At 41.3% G+C, this 26,757-nt stretch overlaps 1 protein-coding gene across 1 annotated transcript in view; it reads left to right on the top strand.

The window, feature by feature from the left end:
- EFR3A (EFR3 homolog A) overlaps positions 1-26,757 on the top strand; it is a 2,300,516-nt gene that overhangs the window by 1,991,444 nt on the left and 282,315 nt on the right. The window contains exon 20 of the mRNA XM_044066245.1: positions 15,731-15,781. Coding sequence (XP_043922180.1) covers positions 15,731-15,781 — 51 coding nt within the window. The remainder of the gene's footprint in view (positions 1-15,730; positions 15,782-26,757) is intronic.

Here is a 26,757-nt window from a genome sequence, read left to right as displayed (position 1 = left end):
CTTTGCCTCCCCCTGCAATCACTAGCTCAGCAAATTCTGCACCAGGGCACCTCACAGCAAGGCCTGGAAAGTGGATGCCATATCCTTCCAGTGGGAAAACCTCTCAATTTATGCATTTCCCCCTCTGCCTCTTCTCTCAAGAATATTACTCAAGACAGGGCAGACCAAAGGCAATCCTGATTGCCCCGGACTGACCACTCCAGCACTGGTACCCACTACTGCGCAGCCTGTCACTGGTGCCACCTTGGCACCTACTCCAGATCCCAACCCTCCTCACTTAGCAGGGAGGACAGATCCTGCATCTGCAATGGCAAACCCTGAATCATGCAGCCTGGCTTATTCCTTGAATTCTCCCCCAGTGACCAGCCTAAGCAAGCAGGTGCTGGACATCATTCTTGAAGCCAGAAGACCCAGTACAAGGAAATCCTGTGCTGATAAGTGGAAAAGGTATTGTTCTTGGATTCAGTCTAAATGAGAGGATACACCACTGCCCTCCTTACCTCTAATCCTGAATTACCTAGTAGATCTACTCCACAGAGGCCTTTCCTTCTCTTCCATTAAGATCCATGTCTCTGCCATCTCGGCTCATTACAGCACTGAGCCACCTCTCTTCTCTCACCCTCTCATCAAACAGTTCCTGAGAGGGGCAAACAACTTAAGGCCACCAAGGAGAGCACCCATCTTTATACTGGAAAAGCTCACACTGCCTCCCTTTGAGCCTGCAGCATCAGCAGAGTTAGAATTCCTCTCTCAGAAAACAGCCTTGCTTATGGCGATCACTTCAGCCAGAAGAGTGTCTGAGCTACAAGCACTTATGGCTGTGGAACCCTTCATTATTTTTCATGCTGACAGAGTCTCCCTCAGGACTAACCCTTCATTTATGCCTAAAGTAGTGTCCAGTGTGGCTCTCAACCAATCTATCCATTTGCCAACCTTCTTCCCTAATCCACAAAGTAAAGGGAAAATGATCCTACACTCCTTGGATGTGCACAGACAGCTCAGATTCTACCTTGATAGGACTAAACCATTCAGGAAATCTGACCAGTTAGTCAGTTTTGCACCAGGGGCAGAGGGCAAGGCCATTTCAAAACATACAATTTCTAAATGGATGCAACACTGTATCCATTTCTGCTACAAGCACCATGGGAAACCAACCCCATCAGGGGGTCAGAACACATTCCACTAGGACAACTTCTACCTGTACAGCATTCCTCAGGGGAGTCCCTACCAGGGACATTCTGGAAGCTGCTACTAGGAGTTCTGTACACACCTTCACCAAGCATTACCACCTGCCTATCTTTTCCAAATCCAGGGCGGGTTTTGCAACAGCAGTCCTGCAGGACATACTAGCCAGCCCTAACTCTTCTTGACTGCCTCCACCCTTTTTTTAGCTTTGGGAATCAACCCAAGTGTGATGACTGCAACAGTGAAACACGAAGAATGTAGTACAGTTGTGTAATGTAGATGTTCGAGTGTATTCACTGTTGCAATCCTGGATGTCCTTCAAGGATGCATCTGCAGTCATCACATATGGGTTGTCCTGCCTCAGGCAGCCCTTCGGTTGGCTGGATTCCAAAGTATGGGTCTGGCCTCGGCTGATGTCGCACTTTCCCCGACGTCAGAGCGTCTGGGGTATAAAAGCATCAGCCGACGCCATTTTCCCCAGTCTTTCTTGCCGCGTGGTACCCGAAGCAGAAGCAGTTCGCAAGTGCCGGTCGGCCAGCTCCTGTGATTCAGCTACCGAAGACTTCAAAAAAGCTAAGTACCCCATTGGGGACTCTTTCTTGCCTCAGCCGATGTCAGATAAAGTTAATAATTGTTTAACTTGTGGGAAACAAATACCTCATAAGGATTTCCACTCTTACTGCCTCCCCTGCCTAGGCCCAGACCATGACGTCTCGGCCTGTTCAGCCTGTGCTTCCTTCAACCGACGAACTCTTAGACGTCGGTCGGAGTTTGCAGGAGAATTCTTTGGGGCTAGTTTTGCTTACAAGATGCCGTCGGAGACTCCGACTTCGCATTTAGTTAAGAAACGGAAGGACAAGGACCGACACACGCGGGCCGCGGTTTCGGCTGAAACCACGGTCAGGCCTACCGCGAGTGTCTCGGTCTCAGCTGAAACCGAGTCTTTGGTACTTCCGATTACCGAAACCGCACTACAGACTACCTCGGCCCCGGACGCCCCGGCCAAGTCGGTTATTGAATTACCTTCTGAAACTGGTGTCCAGGAACCTTCTGACACCATTCCTTTAGACAAGTCTACTCCTGCACGTGGTGCAGCCAGACCTCCTGCATCCATGTCCATTAAGGCTTTCTCTAGGGCTAAAGCTGCTAAACTTACTAAAGCTTTGCCTCCCAAGGTTACCTCTCAGAGACCTTCTACTGGCTCACAGATTCTTAGTTTAGCAGAGGATCTTATCTCCTTAATTAGGGGTTCTCAACCTCATCCGGACAGGGGCTCTCAACCACCTCCAGACAAAAGGCCCAGGGTTGCACCCTCTGACCCCCCACTCCTCAGATGAGTCCACTGATGGCTCTACTCTGTCAGACCACCAGGAGGAGGCTTATTCGGCCTACGAGGATTCTGATGCTGAAGAATCTATTCCCTCGGCCTCCCCTCCTGAAGAGTTTTCCTTTGGAGAGACATTACACTCTAGAGAGAACATTTTCAATGGCAGGGTCAGGAATTCTCTGATTCTAGAAAGAGATTAAGGACCTTTTTAAATTTACCTCAGCATAGGCCTTTAGCTATACCTCCTGTTTTGAATGTCACTGATGATGTGTACTCTGATGCTAGTACAGCCCCTGACTCTCTCCCTCCGGCTCCTGCCAAACCTGATAGGTACTACAGGGTCCCGGACTCACATCTACAAGGCCCACTCTGCTGATCCAGAAACTATTTCCCAGGGCCCAAAAGGGGTTGCAGCTGCCACTGCTAGAAATCCTCTACCCTCTGAAAGGGAGTCCAGAGCTTTAGAGAGATGGGGTAAGAAAGTGTATACTTCTGCAACTCTTTCCATGAGGGCATTAAATTGTCAATTTAATATGATACAGTACCAAGAGCATTTGTTAGATGAATTGCATAAGAAACTGTCTTCTTCTGAACCCCTTGATCGCAAATCCCTTCAGGATCTAGTACATAACTCCCAGCAGGTTAGTAACCATTTCTTGCAGTGTGGTTATGATGCATTGGAAGCTTCATGTAGGTCAGCTATGACAGGTGCAGTCATACGTAGGCATGCCTGGCTGAAGGAACAATCTCTGCCAGACCATGTTAAAGCTAAGCTTTTGGATGCTCCTATGGAAAAGCAAAAATTATTTGGTTCCACGGCTCAAGAGGTCTTAAAGAAATTTGAAGAAAAGGCAAAATCTGTGCAAACAGTCAAAGACTTTCTGCAAGTCCAACCACCGAGATTCAGCAGAAATTGGCCTGCTAAGAATTGGTCCTTTCCGGACTCAGACAGATCTCAGAGAGGCAGGAATAGGCGTGCCAGAGGTAGAGGGCAAGCTAGAGGCTCCTACAGAGGCCGTCAATGGCAGCCTCCCAACCAGAGAGGTAGTGCAGGAACTACAACTGCTACACCAGGACAGACTCAATGACTTTGTTTAGACTCTGCCGACCAGGGCTCAATTAGAAGCACCTTTGGGCGGAAAGCTTTCTTTATGGCACAGCATTACAAGGGACTCATGGACACTGCAAATAATAGACAAAGGATACAGGTTCCATTTCCACACATTGCCAAAAAGAAAAGGCATGCCAGACCTGCCACCAAATCAGAGGGCAGAGGCTTTGAAACAAATTTCCAAATTAATACAAATGAAAGCTATAGAAAAGGTACCTCTTTCAGAACAAGGCCAAGGATTTTACTCCAGATTATTCCTTGTTCCAAGAAAAGAAAATCAATGGAGGCCTAGTCTCGACTTGTCCACACTGAATACTTACCTCATTGTGCCAAAATTCAAAATGCTGACTCTACAGCAACTCCTTCCCATGCTGGGCAAGGGGTCTTGGCTGGTGACTCTAGACCTCAAGGAGGCATACCTGCATGTCCCTATCAGACAAAGTTGCAGAAGACACCTCAGATTTCTTGCAGGGTCAGAGCATTATCAATTCTCAGCATTGCCCTTTGGCTGATCTACTGCACCCAGAGTATTCATGAAATGCCTGGCATCAGTAATTGCACACTGCAGACTTCAGGGGATTCAAATTTACCCATATCTGGACGACTGCCTTATACAAGCGGACAGCAAGCAAACTTTGTTAAAGGACTTGGATTATTCCATCCACCTACTGCAGGCCTTGGGATATACAGTCAACATCCACAAATCAAGACTTGTTCCATCCCAAAGAATAACTTTTCTGGGTGCGGATCTAGACACAATCACCCAAAAGGCCTTTCTCACAGAAGAAAACAAAAACAACTACCGGATTACTTCAAGAATCTGACAAGACAAACTCAGCTGACTGCAAGGAAAATCCTGCAGGCCCTGGGTTACATGGCATCTTGCATTCTTCTGATTCCACAAGCAAGGCTGCATATGAGAAAATTACAATGGTACCTAAGGAGTTTATGGACTCAGCACAGTCACAGCTTAGAAACATTGATCCCACTCATTCCATGCCTCCAAAAGGAATTTCTGTGGTGGGCTCAAGCCTGCCAGTCGAACAGCGGGTTGCCATTCAGCAAGCCAAGAGCCAACCAAACCATCACTACGGACGCTTCACACCAAGGTTGGGGAGCACACATGGAGGGCAGATGTATCCAAGGGCTATGGTCACAAAGAGAGCTGCGCATGCACATAAACCAAAAGGAAATGCTGGCAGTGATGCACGCAATAGAGGCCTTCAAACTTTTTCTTCATCAAGGCCACCTACTCATAAAGACAGACAACACCACAGTTATGTGGTACATAAACAAGCAAGGAGGCACCCATTCCTACCCTCTTTGCAGACTGGCAATGAATCTATGGGAACTTTCCTTGAAACTCAATATACAGCTGCAGTCCCAGTTCGTGCCAGGGAAAGACAATATACTGGCAGACAGCTTAAGCAGAAATATCATGGATGCACACGAATGGATGCTGCACCCAGACATCTTCTTAATCATAACACAATCATGGGGAAGGCCGGAAATAGATCTGTTCGCCTTCCCCCACAATCGTCAACTGAAGAAATTCTGCTCAAGGACATACCACCCACAAGCATGGAAAGTGGACGCTCTCTCTTTCAGCTGGAAAGCTCTAACAGTGTATGCTTTTCCACCTCTCCCATTAATGACCAAGGTCTTACTGAAGATCAGGACAGAGCAGCCCAGAGTGATTCTGATAGCTCCAAACTGGCCAAGACAGCACTGGTACCCACTGTTAAAGAGCATGTCACAGACGAAACCGTGGCCTCTCCCCTGGCCACTTCTACTGACAGCACAATTTCAAGACTCTGCATTCCAACCTGAAAACCTTGCAGCTAACTGCCTGGAAAATACCATGACTCCTCCTCAGGATAAGCTATCCCAGAGAGTGAAGGATATTATTATGGAAGCTCGACGGCCTTCCACAAGGAAGGCATATTCAGCAAAATGGCAAAGATTTCACACTTGGAACACAACAAAGGGCCTAGATGTGACAGTGATGAACATGGCACATATACTGGAATATTTGGCAGAATTGTTCCACAACGGCCTGTCTTACTCTTCCATTAAGATAATGCCTCAGCAATTTCAGCAGAATACAATGTTAATCCACCTGTCTTCTCTCATCCTCTCCTGAGACAGTTTCCAAGAGGAATCAAAAACATCAATCCTCCAAGGAAACCACCTCTACCTACTTGGGACCTTAACTTCGTGTTGGAAAAACTAACACTTCCTCCCTTTGAACCAGCAGCATCTGCAGATCTACAGTTTCTGTCTTGGAAAACTGCCTTCCTTCTGGCCATAACCTCAGCAAGAAGAGTATCTGAGTTACAAGCTCTAATGGCAGTACAGCCATTTCTTATCTTTCATCAGGACAGAGTTTCATTGAGAACCAATCCTACATTTATGCCAAAGGTGGTTTCCAGGGTATCTTTGAACCAAGCTATTCACTTGCCTACATTCTTCCCACGTCCACAAAATAAAGGGGAAAAACTTCTGCACACCCTGGACATACACAGACAGTTGCGCTACTACTTGGACAGAACTAAAAGTTACAGAAAGACTGACCAGCTGTTTGTAGCATATGCTGCTGGGGCACAAGGAAAAGCAATTTCCAAACAGACAATTTCAAAATGGATAGGAAATTGCATTCGTTTTTGTTACTCCTTTCATGGAAAAACTGTGCCAGCTAACATTAGACCTCATTCCACAAGAGCCACAGCCACCACCACAGCCTTCCTAAGAGGGGTGGCTACCAAGGACATTTTAGAAGCTGCTACATGGAGCTCTGTGCATACATTTGCCAAGCATTACAATTTACCTTTATACTCCAGATCCAGAGCAGGCTTTGCTACGGCAGTCCTGCAGGGTATCTTAGCTACACCATCCTTTACTTAGTACCTCCACCCCCAGATTGGCTATGGTATTCTACCCATATGTGATGACTGCAGATGCATCCTTGAAGGACATAGTACAGTTTTGAACCTACCATAAATGTAGATGTCTGATAGGTATGCATCTGAAGTCAGGTTTACCCTCCCTCCTTCCCCTCTTTGGTATACTTCTTGGGTACTTACCCCTCTTATAGCTAGCTGGGGGGATCTATTATGGTGTATTTGTTTTTATAGTACTGTGCATGTTTGGATTTGTTTTTGCAATGCATATCTCCAAATTTTAGCCTTCCTTAGAGGGCACCTGGCATCTGAGGCAAGAAAAACTGAGGAAAATGGCATCGGCTGATGCTTTTATACCCCAGACACTCTGACGTCGGGGAAAGTGCAACATCAGCCGAGGTCAGACCCAGACTTTGGAATCCGGCCGACCGAAGGGCTGCCTGAGGCAGGACAACCCATATGTGATGACTGCAGATGCATACCTATCGGACATCTACATTTATGGTAGGTACAAAACTGTACTTTTCCCACCCTCCACCACCCTTGCCTCTCTCTTTCCTCTTTATGTCTATTACTCAGCCCTTACAGGGCTGTTGGTATTTACTTTTTACTGGTGGTGTTTTTCCCACCATAACTTAGCTCCCTATTTGGGGGCTCCTGCCATTTGGGGAAAGAAAAACTGATGTAATGGCATCGACTGCCTGTTTTTATACCCCCGACGTCAGTCCTTGAGCGACAGCAACCGATGCAGAAATACGAAGTCTCTGGTATTGAGGCCGACTGAGGGATACCTGCAGGCAGATAACCCAAGTGTGATGACTGCAACAGTGAATACACTCAAACATCTGCATTTATGGTAAGTGTACACAACTGTACTTTGTGGTCTCAATGTTATGAAATTCAATGTTATGAAGTAGACCCATATATATGTATATATATATATATATATATATATATATAGAGAGAGAGAGAGAGAGAGAGAGAATGATCTTTACTCATCCTTAACATCTAAAAGATAGAAACAGTAACAAATATAAACCAGCAACTAACTATATACAAAAGTAGGAGTTGGAGGGTGGCTGTGACTAATACAGCAATGAGGAATTCGAACATCTACTGTTAAGTGCAACTTATTTATTATGTTCCCCATTCTGACTGCTGAAGTAGCCTTTGGCTATATGAGTTGATTACCGATGCCTTTCCAACCTGGAAGGAAGGAGGAAAAGGGTCTAGGAACTCCTGCAGCATGGTCCTAGCAAAGTCAGTCCTAGACCAGGAAAAGTAATCCAGTTTGACTGGACAGTGACTGGTACATTCTAATTTCCCTTCTTTTACTCCTAAGTTCACCTGTGATTCTTAGCCACCTGTTGTCCACACACATCTCATCAGTCTTTTTTTTTTCTTTTGTCATAAACTGAATCTCTTCACATACTGAATTTGGGAAGTGTTTTATATCAAAATGTTCCCATGCATTAGTCCTGCATTATATGAACAGTTTCTTATGATGTGTGTCATAAGCAATAAAGTCTCTTTAGACTTTAGCAAACGTATTGGCTAAATCAGAAGTGTCATATGTGATATCAACAATCTTTTCTTTACCTGGGTAAGTACATAATTTTGTCTGCTGTGGTGAAAAAACAAGCGGATGAATTATTTTATACCAAACTAGATATCTAGTAAAATCCAAGTCTTACCAAAGATCTTTTTCGGTGCCTTCGCTGAAGGTTGGGCGTTGGGCTGGCAACTCGGCACCATAAAAATCTACTGCCAATCATTAGCGGACTGGAGTTCCGCTGTGGCGAGCCCTAACCGGGAAAAGACAAACAAACAAAGATATTTTTCTCTTTAACTACATCACTATTCCATCTGTTATAGTATTCTGTTTTGTTTTCTTCACAAACAGCAGCCACATAGATGTCCTTTTTTCTGGATTATTTCTGTTCTGTTATTTTCTGACTACTGCATAACCCATGACTTCTACAGTCACTGTACATCATTGGCAAAACAGGAAGTGCCATATTTTCAACTGATCAATCTTTTTGGAAAATTTTCTAGGTAGTTCGCTGTAACTTTTCCACCTGCTCTTCTCAATCCATTGCTGATTATTATTGTTTTTGTTTTCCAGAGAGAGAAATATTTTATCAGAAAGACCTTCTGACTGCAGTTTCATGAGAACAACTTCATGTTCAGTTTCAGTAAGAAATATCAAAATTCAAAACGGAGTTACTACTTTCTTCATCCTCCGTCAGGTCAGGCTGCATTATCCCTACCCACAGTCCTGCAGAGCAGGAGAACATTAACATTTATTGAGATAAAAATGAACATAAACACACAAAGCAAAAAGAAAAAGAAAGCAAACTAAAAAAGCATATAGAAAACATTTATATAAGTAAGCAAAACACTACAGAGTCTTCCTCCCAAGCCTTATGCCAAAGACAAAAAAAAAAGAAACATTATGAAAGGCTTCATTATCTTCCCATATTTGATTTTTAAGACGTTCTCTGTAATGGTCATTCCATGGACCTTATTACAAAACACTTGGTCCTGGTGTAAGTGATTTACTCCAGTGTAAGCTTGGTTTATAGAAAAGCCTTATACTGGAATAACTCACACCAAGACCAAAGGCTCGATTCCAAAATATTTTCTGTCAGTGTAAGTGTATTACATTGGAGTAAAGTCACTTACATGGACAGTAAGTCTTTCAGAATCAGGACTGACTTATACTGGAGTAAGTCATTTACATTAAGAGCAATTCTTTTGGAGTCTGGCTCCATGTCTTTTCAGAATCAAGATAGGCTTACACTGGAGTAAGTCACTTGCACCAAGAGCAAGTCTTTTGGAGTCTGGCCCCATGTAATCCAAAGACAGCCGCTAACTAAGAATTTATCCATGTCATCTCCTTGTTCAGAGAAATCAAAACGAGAATATGCATTTAAGATCATTTTCAGGACACCAAATGAGCTGGTGTCAAAAACTGTGTTGAAGACCCAGCATTGCGAGGCCAGTTCTAAGATCCCTTCAATCCTGTAGGTCTTGGTAATAACTAGAGAAAAAGCATTAAGGTCATGTACTTTAACTAGTATCCAAAATCCTTTGATTCTTATACAAGTTAAAAATTGGAACTGAAAAGAACTGCAACTGAACATAACTCATTTTGAATGGGATTTGTATTTAATCTCAACCTTAATAGGCAACTCCTTCAACATCGACCTCCAAATAAAGTCATGCCATTTGGGAGCTCCAGGCATCCAATGCTGCTTCCATAATAGATATAGCCTAAACTAGAATTATCCCTCCTTTTCAGTGTAAACAAGCTAGGAAACTCCCAGACAGAATCCCATTTATGAAGAAGTATTTGGCCCGGTAAAGAGGTATTATATAAATCTGAAAAATGTGTAAAACAATGATCCTGTTTCCGATAAGATGTTCCCCACAATGGTCAAGTATACACTGATTAAATAAATGTAAGCTATGTTTAGCAAGCCGCGGTGGTGCAGCGGTAGCATTGTCGCCTCACAACAAGAGGTTCTCCCGTTCGATTCTCGGCCGGAGCGCCTTCTGTGTGGAGACTGCATGTCCTCCCTGTGGTCGAGTGGCATTCGAAAGACATGCGTGAATGGGCGTGCCTTCATTGAAGGTTGGGTGTCGGGCTGGCACCTCGGCACCGTAAAAATCTACTGCCAATCATTAGCGGACTGAAGTTCTGCTGTGGCGACCCCTAACCGGGAAAAGCCAGAAGAAGAAGCTATGTTTAACAACAGAATTCTGTAGAGCACCTTTCTTTGTATGAGCTAAGTGGGTCAGCTCGAAGCAAGACAGTAGTAAAGCCACTGTCATCTTTTCCAGACCAAAAGTATGAAAATTACACTAGATAAGTCAATAAACTGGTTAAAAAGGACAGTATGAATTAGATACATTTTTTTAATGGATGTCAAAGAAGAAGTCCATTCTAGTTTTTGCCCCCACCAATGTGGTAGGCATATGCAGTACCAAACAGAACCTTTAACAAAGAAAAAGCACGTAAGGAAAATGAAATACCAGCTGTATTGTAGAGGCTTCCAAAGACAGCATGTATCACATGATTAACAAACACCTACACCTTGTAATTCTTCCTGTAAAACTGTAACTGCTGTGTCCAGTCATGACCTGTCCTTCATCACCAGTAGAACATCATCTGTATAAGAAAACATAAAGGACTCTAATAACTAGAGCTGAATTGACATAATTCAGCATCATACACATGTGCTACCTCAAGTATGACAGCATTTACTACAAGTGCAGAAAGGGTCCTTCTGACAGGGCAGTCATGTTTAACACCACAGCACATGGGCACAACAGGACTACAATCCCTATTTAGTCCTTGAATCTCCTTCAGGTCCACAAACCTGCATTACCTCCTGGCCATCTACTGCTGCCCACTCCTTAGCTAAACAGTTGAACTCTCTCCTCACACAACCTACCTAACCATACAAATTTCAAATCTCAGCTACTCTCTCATTTTTTTTCCAAATGGGAATGCCCTTGTCATGCTCCAACTTAACCCCCCCATTCCACGTTGCACTGACTCATCCAACTACCTCTACTATTACTTCATCCCACCCAAAAAATCCCTCCCCAACCAAAAACTAATTTTCTCTCTAATATCTATTGTACAGTACTCTCCAATCTCAAATATACTATTACCCTCCCCATGCATAATATTTTCCTAACCTACTAACAGCTAGTAGCTATATATTTTGAAATGTTAAACCTACAATTGAGTTTATAACAAAAATATTCATTTTATGTAAATGTTGAAATTTCTGCATTAAATTATGTCTTTTCATTTTTGTAACATTGTGACAAGCCAATTGCAAATATCATGGAGCTTATCTGTAAATGTTTAATTCACTGTCTGAACTATGTCCTTTTGTAACGTGAAATGTAACTTGCAGTTATTGTGGAGCTTTTCTCCCTGGGCCTCTACTGAAAACGGGGTTTTCTTGGCCCAGTGGACTTCCCCGGTCATCAAACTTAAGTAAATAAATATTTACTAAAGCTGTAAGAAATATATTGTATACAAAGGCTTACAAAAAGAAAGAAACCAGGTACCAATGCCATGTGCAGACAAAATAACCCACATCAGCTTATTAGAGATATTGTTAAAAACCTTACAGATATTGCAAGCCAGTAAATACCCCAATATCATTTCCAGGAAGGAGAGTCCATAAATTCACATACTGTTGTCAGTAAAGCTTTTACATCTTTATCTGTAATACTGTCCGTTTTAAAAGCATCTAAAGAAGGTTTTGGGTTTGTCAGTCTGTTATGCAAAATTGCCTTGACTAGCTTAAAAATCAATTAAACTAAGACTAGTAGTTCACCACTTGGTCAAATCCAACTTACCACATTTCTCTCGTAAAAATGCATAACATTATTTATGTATAATGACAGATAAATCCTAATAGTGCCAGTCATTAAAAACGTGTAAGAGAATGACACATTTCTCTTGAGGTACGTCCTTGTAAGAATCGTAGTCTATGTCACTGAATCAGGAAGGAGGAACTGCATTGTCTAAGTCTACTATATGGGCCAACTCTGAAGCATTAAAGGTTACTATAAAAAAGATCATTACCCATCAAATCTGTCACAAACTATTGTCAAGATGACAGAGAGACACACCTTTAAGAAAGACATATGTAAAGTGTAAAAATTGAATAACACTGGAATTAATGCATGGAAGAGTGAAACAATCCTTCCTTGTCCATAGAATCAAAGTAGACACCATAAGATACTTTCTGATAGTATAACCTAGGGACTGATTACCAACTATTCTGCCACATACTAAAAAATCTCAGTTGTCATACCAGATCTTTTGACTAAATATAATTCCTTAGTGTGAGTGTGTGTGTGTGTGTGTATATATATATATATATATATATATATATATATATATATATGTTTACTATTGAAATCCTGTGGTGCAGGTGGTAAAACAACATGTGGTAGAAAGGCACTTTTCAAAGAGGCATAATGCCGAACTGGACTACTGCGAATTCACAATAGCGAATGCGCAGTGTAATTCGGTACTCTGAGTTGGGTGTTGTGAGTGGAGATTGCAGTACAGTGAGGAATAGGGAATTTATCCTTTTCCCCGCTGTAGTGCGATCTTGGAGTTGATATATATAGTTTGCAGGGGGTATGAGGGCACCGGGGCTTGTCCCCCTGCAAAACAGTAAAAACCATGTACCATTGACAGTCTTAACGGTAAGTTACACTGCATAGCTTGGGTGACTGATGCCACCTAAAGCTATATTGAATTACATTGAATGTGGGCGCCGGTGAACTGGCGGTCGATATTGTGTAGGCGTTGGGATTACAGGTGTGATGATATATTTTGTTTATTTAATCAAACAACAAAAGTGCTTTCTGCATTTCAGTAGTAAACCATATATCTATATCTGTCTATATCTATCTAGCTATATATATATATATATATATATCTATGTCTATGTGTGTGTGTGTGTGTGTGTGTATATATATATATATATATATATATATATATATATATATATATATATAGATATAGCTTTCACATGCACAAAAGATCTTTTAGAGTTCGGCTAGCACTAACAGCACAATTGCTGGGAAGCCAAGTATCATCATCTAGAATCCAAAAATAAACATTTGTATTTAACTTTCCAGTTCGCCCACCAGTGCTGTCTGTCCACACAAAACAGACATAAAGACAAGTTGAAACAACTTTTTGTGTGTTCAGAGGATTTTATATGAAGTAGATGTAGGAGAATATTAAAAAGACTAACCACTAACACAATCAGTGTTCAGCAGTAACAGTAATGACACACCTGCTAGAAATTAAGAAGAGTCACAACATTTTGGTTACGTTTTATAAAAACACCTGACCAAACATCACCTTTGTGCAAAATAAAGGCTTATATCTACTCTAGCTCAAATTTATGAAGCTATGTTAAAAATGCAAACTTTCATCCTGGAGGGGTAAAACATCACAGCAAATAGCAGAAGCCCAGTTATCTACCATGCATCTGCACAAAACTGATCTAATCCTATTAACATGTAAGAAACAAATAAACATGCTATCTATTATAGTATTGCTGAAACTTTCCAGATGCCCAGGTAGCCTATTCCAGCAGTCTGATGCACATTGACATATGTTTTGTAAATAGGAACACATATCTACCTTCTCAAGGGTGTGCTTTTGGCACTCTATAAGTCATGAGCAGAGTAATATGTTCAAAGCCTGACATGTTTGGCAATAAAGGCAGCTAAAAATCTGTCAGCCAAGGAGACAGTTGCATGACAGGCATCCAAGAACTTTTCCAAACTGAGATGTATTAATGATTTATGACATGGAACTGAAAATCCTAATGGTTTAATAACTGTGTCTCAGAATGCAAGTCTAATTTTTGCCAGATTGTGTTGACAGTTGCATGACTCCCCATTGTCATTGTCTTGGAGAAATTTTTGCTATTTTGTCTACTATCTTACTGCATAAGAATAGGAAGTCTTCTGTGATAAACAGTCCTGGTAGGAAATAGATCCCTGTGAAGTAACAGTCCCATGTGAAGTAGATAAGGCAGAAACACCTTTCTTGACAACTGGATTAGGGACTGGACTTCCTGACACCAACATCGGTAAATAATAGAGGTCCACTTCCTCCATAATTTCTCTCCCCTGTAGACAGTTGAAATCAGCAGCTTCCTTGTCATCCAGCATATGAACCAGAACCACATCTGGTAAGCATCTATCACTTAGGGTCACTTCAAGAAGAGTCACAACATTTTGGTTAAGTTTGATAAAAACAGCCAACCAAACATCGCCACCTTTTTGGCTAAATAAAGGGCTATTACCACTCTGTAATTTATAAAGCAGTGTTAAAGAAGACAATGCGTGACGTACAGGAGGCATAAAACATAACAAACAGTGGAAACCCTCTTATCCACCATGCATCTGCACAAAACTGATCTAATACTGTTAACATGTAAGGGGCAAAATACTATCCATTTCCATGATTCTTCAAGTATCCACAGCAGTACGTAGCTGCAAAGTGCTTTTCGTGCTCGCTCACTTCATACTGGACAGTTACTCTGTTGTAACTTTTGCAGGAAGTGCCTTTACAGCTCCACTTTCAGAGAATGGGGAAACCTCCCTGTTATATTAGACAGTTTCTTATATTTGTCCAGCACCACCTTATTTTCACATGAAAATAGGCACATGCAACAAAATGTACATAATTAATTAGGTACATGCATATATGATGCATACTATTGCAAAACATTGCAGGCTTGACCTAGTCTTCTGTTCAAGAACTGCTTTCAAGGCTGTGGTTATCAGACAAAATATTCTCCTGATTCTCTCGATATAAGATCTGTTCAGCTAGGAACTCTGTTCTTACTGTCCTGCAGACAGTGCATTCAAAAGCAGATACAGAAATTAGGTTTACTCACCATAATGGTAGATCTTTGAGAATACTCTAGCTGCAGGACACATGCTTGAGTCCATCCCCCTTTCTGCCTAAAATCCTCTGAGATTCTGTTTGGCATTTTTTGGTACAGGAGCAAGTTTAGACAGAACTGAAACTTTTGCAGAATAGCAGGAGTAGTTAGTTGGAAGGCTAACAAGCCTAAGGGTGGACAACAACCTGAGGGAATTTTGATTGGCCAAGGAGATCTTGGAAGTGAACCCCAGTCCTTGATCTGACAATATTCTAACTGGTCCATTATTTTGGTGAGTGCAGATACTACTAACACAAAATATTTGAACTGAAGTTATGTGTTATGGCCTTGTTGTGGGGGATGGGTTGGGGGGTGCACACAGATCTTCAGGAAGAGAAATGTTGCTGTTTTCTTTAAAATAATTTGAAACAATTGCCAGATTGCACCTATATGATTATTATTCAGAATCCAATAAGTTTTAAAAAGCAAAAACATGTTTACTTGGATGCAGAAAAAATGTGCTGTAAAATCAAGGATGGTCAAATGCTGCAAAATTTCTAATACATTGAGTTAAAAGTACATTTTCCTCTTTCTCTTCTGTTGTACTTTATGTTGATTTCCTTTGTAATTTGTCAGCCTGGTAATGATGAAGACATTCTTGTGTTTTTGCCAGTGTTGTTTACATTTTCATTCTTTTAATGTTTGTTAATGAACTGTTTCTCTTTTATGCTTAATGATGAATTTTCACACCCAGTGCGAAGTCATTTGGGGAAACCCCATTATAAGTGCAGACAGGAGTCAACAGGTAAACCTAAGTTCTGCGCTGGCAGCCTCATGTAGTCATACTGCATGTACAGCATGCAAATGCAGTCAGCTCAGTAGATGTTAGATCATAAGTCTAGAAAACTCCCAGGCATCTCTCTCTCGCTGTAGCTGCCTTTTGCCTTGTAGTGCTTTAGTCATAGCATGGCGTAGTATGAATTTCAAACCTTCTGAATTACGTCTTAGTACTTGAGTCATTAGCAAAACTGTTTAATAACATAGGTAGTTTGTTGTGTTTTAATGTATACGTACAGTGATAGTAGTAGTTGTCAGAGAAGATTCTTTTGTTGCATTTCACTGAAATTTGTTTAATTAAGCTCAGAACAAGATGTATGTTATCTTTATGTACTGGAAACATGTTCTGCTTTATTTTATTTTGTTTATTAAGATATTCCTGTATTCATTTAATCTGATGAGTGGGCTGGTCAGAAGACATTTTCCAGTCAGGATTCATTTCATTGGCAACAAAACAGTATTTGTAATAGTGAAATATCTTGATACAGTGCAGTACAGTGAAAATAAATGTAGCATTTCAGGGCTGCTGTCTTAGTGGATAGAGAAAATAGTACAACCTGCCAGTAAAACAATTTCTATTCAGTGTAATGTGTGAAGACCAAGTACAACAAAATGGAAACAAACACATTTGCAAGTAAAGGAAATGATAGAGGTGCATTTAGTGAATGAAGTGATTGAGTAAAACTTCTCTAAAAAGTGAAAAGAGTAGCACATACTAGGAAATGTGGAGTACCAACAGCTGAAGCAAGTTTAGAGAAAGCTGTTTCTCTAGTGTTCAGAGTAAAGATAGCCTTTATAGGGTAGTAGAACGGGAAAGATAAGATATCGGAATGTACTGAGTGGAGCAGATGGAAAGCCTGTTAAGTAGAGATAGGCAGAATTAGAAGGTAAGCAACTTGGACCAGGTTGTAGCAAAGCAGAATGTAGCTCATTCAGTTATAGGGAAAGTATTAGTGAAAGTAAGAAGTACAGGTAAGTATTGTCATATATGCATTGATCAGAAAGGTGTATAGAATTACCTGTTTGTTTACAGGTTTCTGTAGTAAGGTTATAGAGATATGGTATTATGTATATTGCATAAGGCAGGAAGAGGCAGTACTTGTTCTACTTTGGGCATTATTATTATGATATAGTTGACATGGTGATTCTCTAAGAGTTTAAGCTAAGTAGCTTGTTGATAGCCCTTTCTAATTGAGTATGAAAAGAGAAAGGGGAGAAGTTAGTTTGAGGATGTGGAAAAAATCATTATATTGCCAGCTGACCTCTTCACAGGTACTACATCCCGAGGTGCAGACTGGGAGCTTCAGCTCTGCTACAGATATGCAAAGTATATCAGCAGAGTACTTGTCCAGCTGACCTCTTCACAGGTACTAAATCCCGAGGTGCAGACTGGGAGCTTCAGCTCTGCTACAGATATGCAAAGTATTTCAGCAGAGTACTTGCTGGCAAAAGGTCACCACTAATATCATTGCACATTAGCTGTGGGGCCTACATTATGGTTGTGGCATAACAAAAATCAGAACCCCTATAAATGACTGCTCATCTCTACTTCTCTGTTACTGTTGATGGTAGTATGGCTGGTGGTCAGCCAGTGGGAAGTTGAATGATTACTAAAGTGAGAAAGGGGTTTGATGATCTGAGCTCTGAGGACCAAAAGGTATCTAAAAAAAAAAAAGAGGTGGGGTAGGAGTCTAGATTACAGGTTATTTGCATCTTCTAGTAAAATTAGTACTGTAACTTCTGCATCAGTGAATTGCAAAGGAGCTATGGAGAAAACATATTGAGAGATAATCCTAAATATATATATATATATATTTTAATTAACAGTGATGTTGTGCCTGTTAAACCAAAAACTGAGGTCACAGAATTGTTAATGTAAGTGATTTTGTAGATGTTCTTTGTAGGATTTACTGTTTCAGTCCTCATATTTACGATAACATGTATGCAGATAACCCATGTCCAGGCTTGACTTCCAGGACTTTATTGTATCCTAGGCCTTCCACCAATGCCATCCCACCAAGGTGTAAGCACACCGGTGGTATAAAGCCTGCATGGGCTGATTCCATCTTCATATCTTTCTTGCAATGCACTTTGCATAGCTGCATTTGTTTCATAGCAATTAAAGCCGCCATGAGTCTCCTTCTGAAGAAAACAATATGCTGATAAGAGAGAGACTGAGGACATCTGTGAAGACTTGGGTTTCACTGGGTCCAGTGACCCCTTGCATGGAGAAGTGCTTTCGCAGCCCTTCTTGCAGAAATGGTTTTAGACAAGGTGATTGGCACGACCACTGTACAGGTGCCCATACCATTGCCTTTTTGCATTTCCTATAGATTCACATATCTAGCACGCCTCATTAGACTTAAGTCTGTTTGGTTTTGTATGCTTCTATTGTGATTTCAAAAGGGGATGATGGGATCCCCCCATTCCTACTACTCAGAGGATCCTAGTGACAACATTGAGATTTCAGTTCCCCACCCATACCCTGAGACATCTAGGCTGCCTGTTCTCAAAGCCATCAGACACAAAGAACTGAATCACAAACTGGTGTCTGACAACTTGCCTCAGCCTAGGTTACGCAATTCCTTTTATGCAGTTCCCAGTCTTCTACTGACTCCCTAATCTGGCTGAGATCTTTGTGTCCTTTTTGAAGGCTAAAAGGCCAGATATGGACATTAAGATGTTCTTCATTCCCACTGCAGCAGTATTTGGAGAACCCTTTCAAAACAGAATTCATTGCACGTTTAAAGAGTAGAACATGTTTTTTTTTCATTTTGACTAAAAATGGCTTTTTTTTTTTTTTTTTGTTTTATACAAAATCTGGTATTTATTAAATATTGGTAGTTTCCTGTCAGGAGCAAATTTTCTAGCTTTAGAGGCTTATTTATTTTCTTCTTTTAAAAGTGTAATGCTTTTACAACTTTTGAGTTTAGATGTTCATATTTTACTTAAAGAGAGAGTTAAAATTATGGACTTCGCTTCTAGTGCTTGTGTACTATGTGACAACTTACCTGAACATTTGTTTTAAGTCACAGCAGAGCAGGGAATGGAACTACTGACAAGTCAGGGATTTTGCCTTGGATTTGGACTGTTTGTAGAAGTGTAGATGTGCTGCTTGTGATCGCTTTGTGACAACTTGCCTCCCAAGTGACTCTTTCTAGCACTAATTAGTAGCAATTAGGCTTCTTCCTTGGTCAAAGCATGGATAATCCTCTTTCTCTCTGGTCCTGCTGGTTCTTTTTCCACTGTACCTAAAAACAAACAAAACTTATTAAAAGTGAGTTATTTTAGTCGCTGTGGGCTTCATCAGGGCCACAGCCTCTGGTGGAAGAATCCTGTAGTAGGTGTTCGTTGTTCCTTAGCTCCTCTGCTGGTGTTACTGAGTTCACTTGGTGTTGCTTCTTCCACCATCACAAACTGGGGGTCAGATATATCCTCTGCAGCTGTTTCAATGTCTAAAAAGGACATGAGAGAACAGACTTCCTTTTTTGGGTCTGTGAGATTCTTCTTGGGGTAGCCGGGGAAAGAGACCCTTGTGTGCGATAAAGAACCTCCCCCAGTCGGCCTTCTTTCGGGGATGCTTTACCTATGAAAAAAAAACAGACGTTTAGACATTGCTCATCTACAGATATATTTATGGTACATAAAGATGATATTCTTACCTTAGCCAAGATTTTATTGCAAGCCAAGCAGTTTGTCCAAGAATTCAGACATCCTTACCTGAACTCTCTTATGATACAGAAGATCCTGAAGATGGTCAGTCAGAAGAGTCTGACATTGATAGAAACAGATTTCACACTCCAAGGCCAGGGCTCTGATTCTGGGAAAATTATACATATATATATATATATATATATATATATATATATATATATATATATATATATATAGCTATATCTATATATATCCCATTGCCCCCTGGGGAGTTTTATTTTTGGGTCGGTTTCCAAGATGAATGATGCACTTTTGTGGGAACAAATGAAAATTCCCCCTGAAATGAGGAGATAATATTGCATTATTACAAGTGGAGGTCCCTCAACTTACTCCTGTTTCGCTGGCCTTGGAGGATCCCATTAATGCAGCCTCAGTAATCCTGATTCCCATTCTTCATTCCTTTAAAAAAAACAGGCTTTATAAAGTTTGTCAAGCTAAAAAGTTCTTTTTAGCCTTCAATCTGATCCTGCAGCCATTTCTGGCAGTAGGATTTTGGTGATTCCCTAACTCCTTTCCAAGGAGTAAGGTCAGTGTTGCGTGGGCTTGGGAAGATCATTTTCTCTTTTGCCATTTTGGCTTTTAGAATTCTTAATTACCAGGGCCATATGTGGAAGTTTGTTACACTGTGCAGAAATTTTAAAGGCATATTACACCATTCTGCCCTCAGAGTATAAATCCTTTCTTAGTAGTGTTTATAATATTCTTCAAGTCTGTAAACATGCCCTAATGAATGTATGTGATTTTGCAGTTACTGTGTTGAAGGGCCACTACTACTGTCTTAAAGAGGTACACCTGGGTACATAACCAAAGGTCCACAGATAAAGTTAAATCTGAAAATTTTGGTTTGGATAAAGAAATTGTGCTTGGTCCTTTTGCTACTCTTACTCAAACAGTGAAAGAGAGAAATTAGTATTGGGAGTTAAACTTTTTCAGTTCCCCCATTGTAAATCAAATACTTCCTTCACTCCCTTCGGAAAACTATCTGAACAGACTTTGCCTATTTATGGCAACAGGGCACAAAGAAGAGATGGCAGGAGAGGATCAACATTAACAATGCAGGGATCTTTCAGAAAAGGGAACAGTCTACACCTTTTGAATGACTCTACCTCCACCCCTCCCCCACCTGCCACTGTATCTGTAACTCAGTTCCAAACACAGGACATCAATCTCTCCTTTGCAGTTACAGCCTAACCCTATAAATAATGGATCCAATGTCTTTAAACCGCAGGGACAAAAGCATTCATTTCAGATTGTTTCTAATTCCAAAGAAGCAACTTGCTTAGAGACAAGATCCTGATCTTTTCTTTCTTAATCTCTGTGTCTGAGTCCCATTATCAGTTCCTCTGTATTACCATTTGGGTTACCACAGCCCTAAGAGTATTCACAAAGAGCCTAACCCTTGGAATAGCTGTTTGTGGACTTTTGGGCATTGTCGCATGTTTTTATTTAGGCAACTTGCTTATCCTTGCAAAGTTCTTTCCCAGAAGTCTTTAACATGGATTATCTTCTTCCTCACCATTCTGAGGGTCAATATACATATTCAAAAAGCTCTCTCTGACTCCTTCATAAAGTATTAGGTTTCTAGGGATCATAAAGACCCAACATTATCATCCTCTGGAATTTCAGATTCCAGCTTTGGACCTTATCAGGCAGGAATTGCGTGGGTGGAGACTGCACATAATTCAGAATTCATATCTGTCTTTTTTTCCACATTTCCCAACACAGTCTGTATCAACAAATGCTTCAATATGGGTAAGAAGTTGCACCTGTGGGGTTTGTCAGACAGTCCAAGGCACATTTCTGTTAAAGGGATACTAGCTGGGATCCATGCTATAATATCTCTTTTTTTATGTGATATATCAGGGACCTTTGCAAGTGATTACAGACAATCCCACAGTGATGTGACACATCAACTAGTAGAGGGACACCAGGTCTTTCCCTCTGTGCCAGCTGCTTATGATAGTCTGGTAAGTAGCTTTTCAACATTTCTTGATTCTTCAAATATCTTACATCCCATCAGTGCCATATGTAGTAGCAGGGAAGCTGAACAGGACCATGATAGATCCTCACTTTTGGAAATTCCACAAAAGTGGCTTCCTGTGACTACCCAGTTGTACATCTGTTCACCTCCTTTCAAAACAGACAGCTAACAAGATTTTGTCCCTGGGCTCCTTACGGGTAGACTGGAACAGATGCATTTCCACTGGTATACAGGGCTGTTTTGAAGATTCAGAAGGACTCTTTAAAGATCTGTGTGGTAACTCTTCTAAGGCTCAGGCAACAGTGCTTCTCCCTTCTTATGGAATTGGCCAGGTGCATTTGCTACAGTCTTCTTCACAACTTGATCTACTCACATAAGACAAGGGATGTTTGATACATCCCAACCTCAAACTACCACAACTGACTGCGTGGATGATTCAAGTCTGATAACTTTTAGGCACCTCCTTTAGAGGACTTGCAGCAGGTACTAAAGGAGATAAGAAAGACTGCTACTAGGAAACTGTGTATCAGCAAGTGGAAAAGATTTTCTACCTGGTGCTTAGCCAGTAACCCTAATGGAGATTGTGTATCACTGGTTCTCAAATATCCGTGCAGGTTACTATCCACTGGCCTGTCTTAATCCTCTATGAAAGTTAATCTTGCAGGCATTTCACCATGTCTGTGTATGTTTCCACCCATGTCCTCTTTGTTTCTCATTAAATAATTCTTGAAAGAGGTTATACACGATACCACCTAGAAAGAAGATGGCTTCTTCTTGGCATCTTACCTTTGTGCTGGAAAAACTCACTGTTTCCATTTGAACCTGATCATGTGGCAGATTTAGGGTTTATTACTTGAAAAACTGTTCTTATTGCTGTGACATTTGCAGGATGAGTATCTGAGTTGCAAACTGTCATGGTGGGTGAACCCTATCTGGTATTCCACAAGGATAGAGTTACTTTAAGAATAAATCCCTCATATACATCCAGAGTAGTCCCAGAGTTTACTTTGAGTCAGGCCATCAATCTTCTGGTATTTTACCCAGAACCTCAAATCCAGGGAGAAAAAATTCTCTATACTATAGACATAGACAGCTCAGGTACTGTATTGACAGAGCTAAGTCCATTCGAAAAGCTGTTTCGCTGTTTTATTTCTTATGATGGGACTAATAAAGGACAATGTGTCTTGAAACAAACTATTTCTGGATGGCTGTCCTCAGCTGTTCTTTTCATTATTCCCACTATGGCAAATCGGTTCTAGACAATATCAAGTCAAACTCTACGACAGCCTTAGACTCTGATTGCTTACTGGAAAGGAGTGGGCTTTGGAGGTATTCTGGAGGCAGCTATTTGGTCCTCTGTGTATACATTAATAAAGCATTACAAACTGGATTCCTTTTCTAGGTCCAAAGCTTGCTTTGGAAGGACCACTCTCCAGGGACCCCTGGACCCTTAAGATTCCAGGTTGGATAAGATTTGGTTGTTAACCAAAATAGTTAAAGGTTACTGCAGTAGTGGGAATGATGAGCATAGCACAGTTGCTTAAGGCCTTACCACAACATTAGATATTTGAATTCCATACTTCTGCAGTATCCACACCCTCCCACCATCCCTGTTTTTTCTTTCCTATACGTAATTGTTTTTTGGGAATATGAAATACTTTTGTGTTTATATCTGATTAGACGTTCAGGTTGAAGTTAATTCCTGTTTTTTCTACAGGCAAGAAAGTTATGAAGTTGCTTCATTCTGGCTGCTATTTATCTGATTGGTGCTGACTGATCAGTACCCATAAGAAAGGTGTTTGAGGGAGCTATTGCTTTTGAAGCAGGCTGGTCGTTGCTTCCTTGGCATGTAAGAACCCAAGTAGCCAAAGGCTACTGCAGCAATGTGGAATTCGAATATCTACTGTTATGATAAACCTTTACACAACTGCACTTTGTCTGGGGCTTTTTCTTCTTCTTCAAAAAAAAAAAACAAATAGTAGGGTGGACCCCCCACACATAGGTGAACTCAGATTTCTACGACTACGTAGCAAACTGGCATATGTGGGCCAGATCCTATCTGCTGAAGCTTATAACTCTTATACCAAGGACACCCTACTTTTTGCATCTCCAACAGAGAATATTTTTCTTTTAAGTGTACACTTCATAGGATGAAAAAGAGTTTACAGTGGGGAAACTAAAGACTATTTTTAGCCAGATACAGAGCTTACATGGGCTTGCTTTAACCAAACACATTTAGCGGTTCCTGCAGTGCAATATGTCATGGAAGATGACTTCAACAATGCATCTCTGGAACCTGACTCCTTTCCCTCCTGCTCCTAGGAAGCTTGACCATTTCTTCAGGGTCCGTTTTTTCCATAAGCACCTTTGTAAGAACTCTTCTGATCCAGACGTAGTGTCCCCAGATCCCAGTAAGGGAGCAACCTTGGTTCCAATCAGCAGCCATATTCCCATTGACAAGGAAAACAAAATATTTACCCTTTCCATCAGAACATTAAAGGACCATTTCCACATACTTCCCTACCAACAATCACTGCTGGAGAAGATGAGGAATAAGACTGAGGGTGTTCAGGCCAATAGTTTAAAGCAAGACATGCTGGATCTATATGACGTCTCATTCCAGATTGTCAAGTACGTAAGGAATGTGGCTATGTTGCAGTGGACTCATTGTGCAAAGCAGCAACAAAAGGGTATGTGATACAGAGACATTAATGGCTGATAACCATATCCCTGCCAGAAAATGTAAAGACAGAGATCCTAAATGCTCCTCTTTGGATCCCCTGCTCAGGAACTTTACAGAAGAACTAGAGGAAAAGAGAAAGATTTCCAGTCTGTTATACAGATCTTTTATACCTATGTTCCTAAATGTAGCAGACATATTCCAGCAAAAATTTAGCTCTGTTACACTAAACAGGACAGTGTTAGGCCTGCCAAAGGAAAGAAGGGAAAGCTTAGGAAAGAATGGTGAGTTAGACCCTGAGTCAAGCCTGGATCCCCAGAGTTGAGATACCCAGAACGATCAGCCATGACTTGGTCAGGCTGCCCCAAGCCCACCCCAACCTATTTTTCTCTTTCTGCCATCTTTATTTCCCCCCTCAGAAGAAGTTGGAGGGCACTTGTCTTTCTTTATAAGAGGTTGGGAGGGCATTACCCAAGATTAGTGGATGCTAAATGTCATCCAGAACGTCTACAAATTGCAGTTCCAAGACCTTCCAAAATTCATAGACATTCCATAAGTCTCCAAGAACCAGGTAGTTCTCTTACCTGCAGTAATACTAGAAATGATACCGTCCAGGACCGTAGAAGGGGGTATCTTTAAGAAAGGAAGGAAGGACAAGGTTTGTCAATAAATTTCAAGAGCATTCTACGGTAGACAGAAATCACTGCCAGTGATTTCCTCTGGCTGGTAGGTTTCTTAGCTTCCTGTATCATAATGGTGCTTCTGTCTCACCTACATATTAAGAAGCTTCAGTGGTACCTGAGAAACAGATGATGATCTTCATTAGATCATTGTTACAGTAGTTCTTGCATATGGTATGTATCTTGCCAAGGATTCTTTACATCAGGACAGTCTACAAAGTTTCTGGTACTTTTCTTGCCTGTCATGCATCCACCCTTAGCACAAGTGGATGTGCCAGTGTACGAGAGATGTACAGCTGCACAAAATCTCAGAAAATTTTCTGCCACTAGTCAGCGTATGCAGACTTTCGTCAGTCTCATATGTCTTTTTTAATATGGTTGGCTTCGTTACATTTTAATCAGACATATAAGTACCCCAATGGGGACCTTTCCTATTTCTTTACAATTTTTTGTGAGAAAGCTGCATATGTCTGTTAGAAAAGGAAAGTCTGGTTGTTGCCTCCAAATACCTTGCAAGGGCTCCCACTCTAGCTGTTTGCTTTGCTTTGGGGCTGAACATGGCATCAAATTATGTACTATTTGTTGGTCATTCACCCCAAATATGGTTAGAATTAGGTTAAACTCCATCCATCCACATCTCCTTTTTTCCCTTTTTTGCACATGGGATTGGGGTGTCATTTCAGCAGTGACAATCATCTAGAACCAAGTTTCACACCACCAGGTAGCTAGTCCAGCCACTGTTGTTCTTTCTTGCTATGCACTGGGATACACACTCATTCTTATGACTAATTTAGAGTGCCCAGTCTACCTACTTGCCTATCTTTGGAATGTGGGAGGAAACCAGTGCACTCGAAGGAAACCCCCACGAATCCAGGGAAGACATGCAGACTCCACACTAAAGGCACCCCAGCCAAGAATAAAACCAGGGAACCTCTTGCTGTGAGGCAGCAACACTGTCCGCTATGCCACTGTGCCACACGTATCCAGAACAAACAGTTTCAGAACTTAAGTGTTGTCCTCCTCACTGGATCTCCCCCCACAGGTAGAAAAGAAGAGAAGATCTTTGAGACAGGTGATTAATGATAGTTGTACATGCTTATCTCTCAGTCAGCCTGTGACTGATGACTCCACCAAGGCACTTTTACAGTCCAAGACTGTTTGTCCATTTCTCTTGGGCCTTGAAGTTCATCTCTGTAGAGGCTGCACATTCAGTCATACTGAACAGTTGGCTGAGTTAGCCAGGAAAGGATAACTAAGAATAATGTAATCTGTGGGTGAGAGAAATATTCACCAACTCTCAGTACGAGAGGACGTTGAAGCCTCACTTATGGATGTCAGGCCTGCAGCTTCATCTACAAAGGCCAGTACCATCAAAGTTCATAGGTATGTACTGGGCTAGTTGCCATTGTGGGTCATTTTAAGCCTAAAGCTTCCAAGCATTTTAAGCTTCTCAAAGGTGAGAATCAAACCCTGCACCTTGTATCCGTTAGGCAAATACATTAACAGTTGTGCCACCCCAACCAATCCCCCTTTTTCTGTTATCAGGGATCAGACTGCATAATCAGCTTGCATAAAACAAACTTCCTAGCCACTAGGCCACTGGAGTAACACTCTTAGGAAACATACCCATAAAAACAGACATCTCTCTCCTCCCCTACCCCATCCATTCAGAAAGACAAGCAAAATATTGTTTTTTGCTTTGCATAGGGTCTCTTTAAAGATATTCAGTTTTTTCAATCATCTTTGTCTGCAACCTCTTCATCCACTTCTATCCCATCTAAAAGGAAGTATGTTCCCTCTTCTGAAGAAGAGGAATTTCCAGGTTCTGTGAATGAAGGACTTGATTATGATTCTCACATACCCTCTTCCACTGAGTGGGAATCTGAGGC

The sequence above is a fragment of the Protopterus annectens genome, chromosome 3.part1 (genome assembly GCF_019279795.1).
Source record: "Protopterus annectens isolate FY-2018-M chromosome 3.part1, PAN1.0, whole genome shotgun sequence".
Classification (NCBI taxonomy): Eukaryota; Metazoa; Chordata; order Ceratodontiformes; family Protopteridae; genus Protopterus; species Protopterus annectens.
The sequence above is the reverse complement of the archived record's forward strand: the minus strand, read 5'-3'. Positions and strand labels throughout refer to the sequence as shown.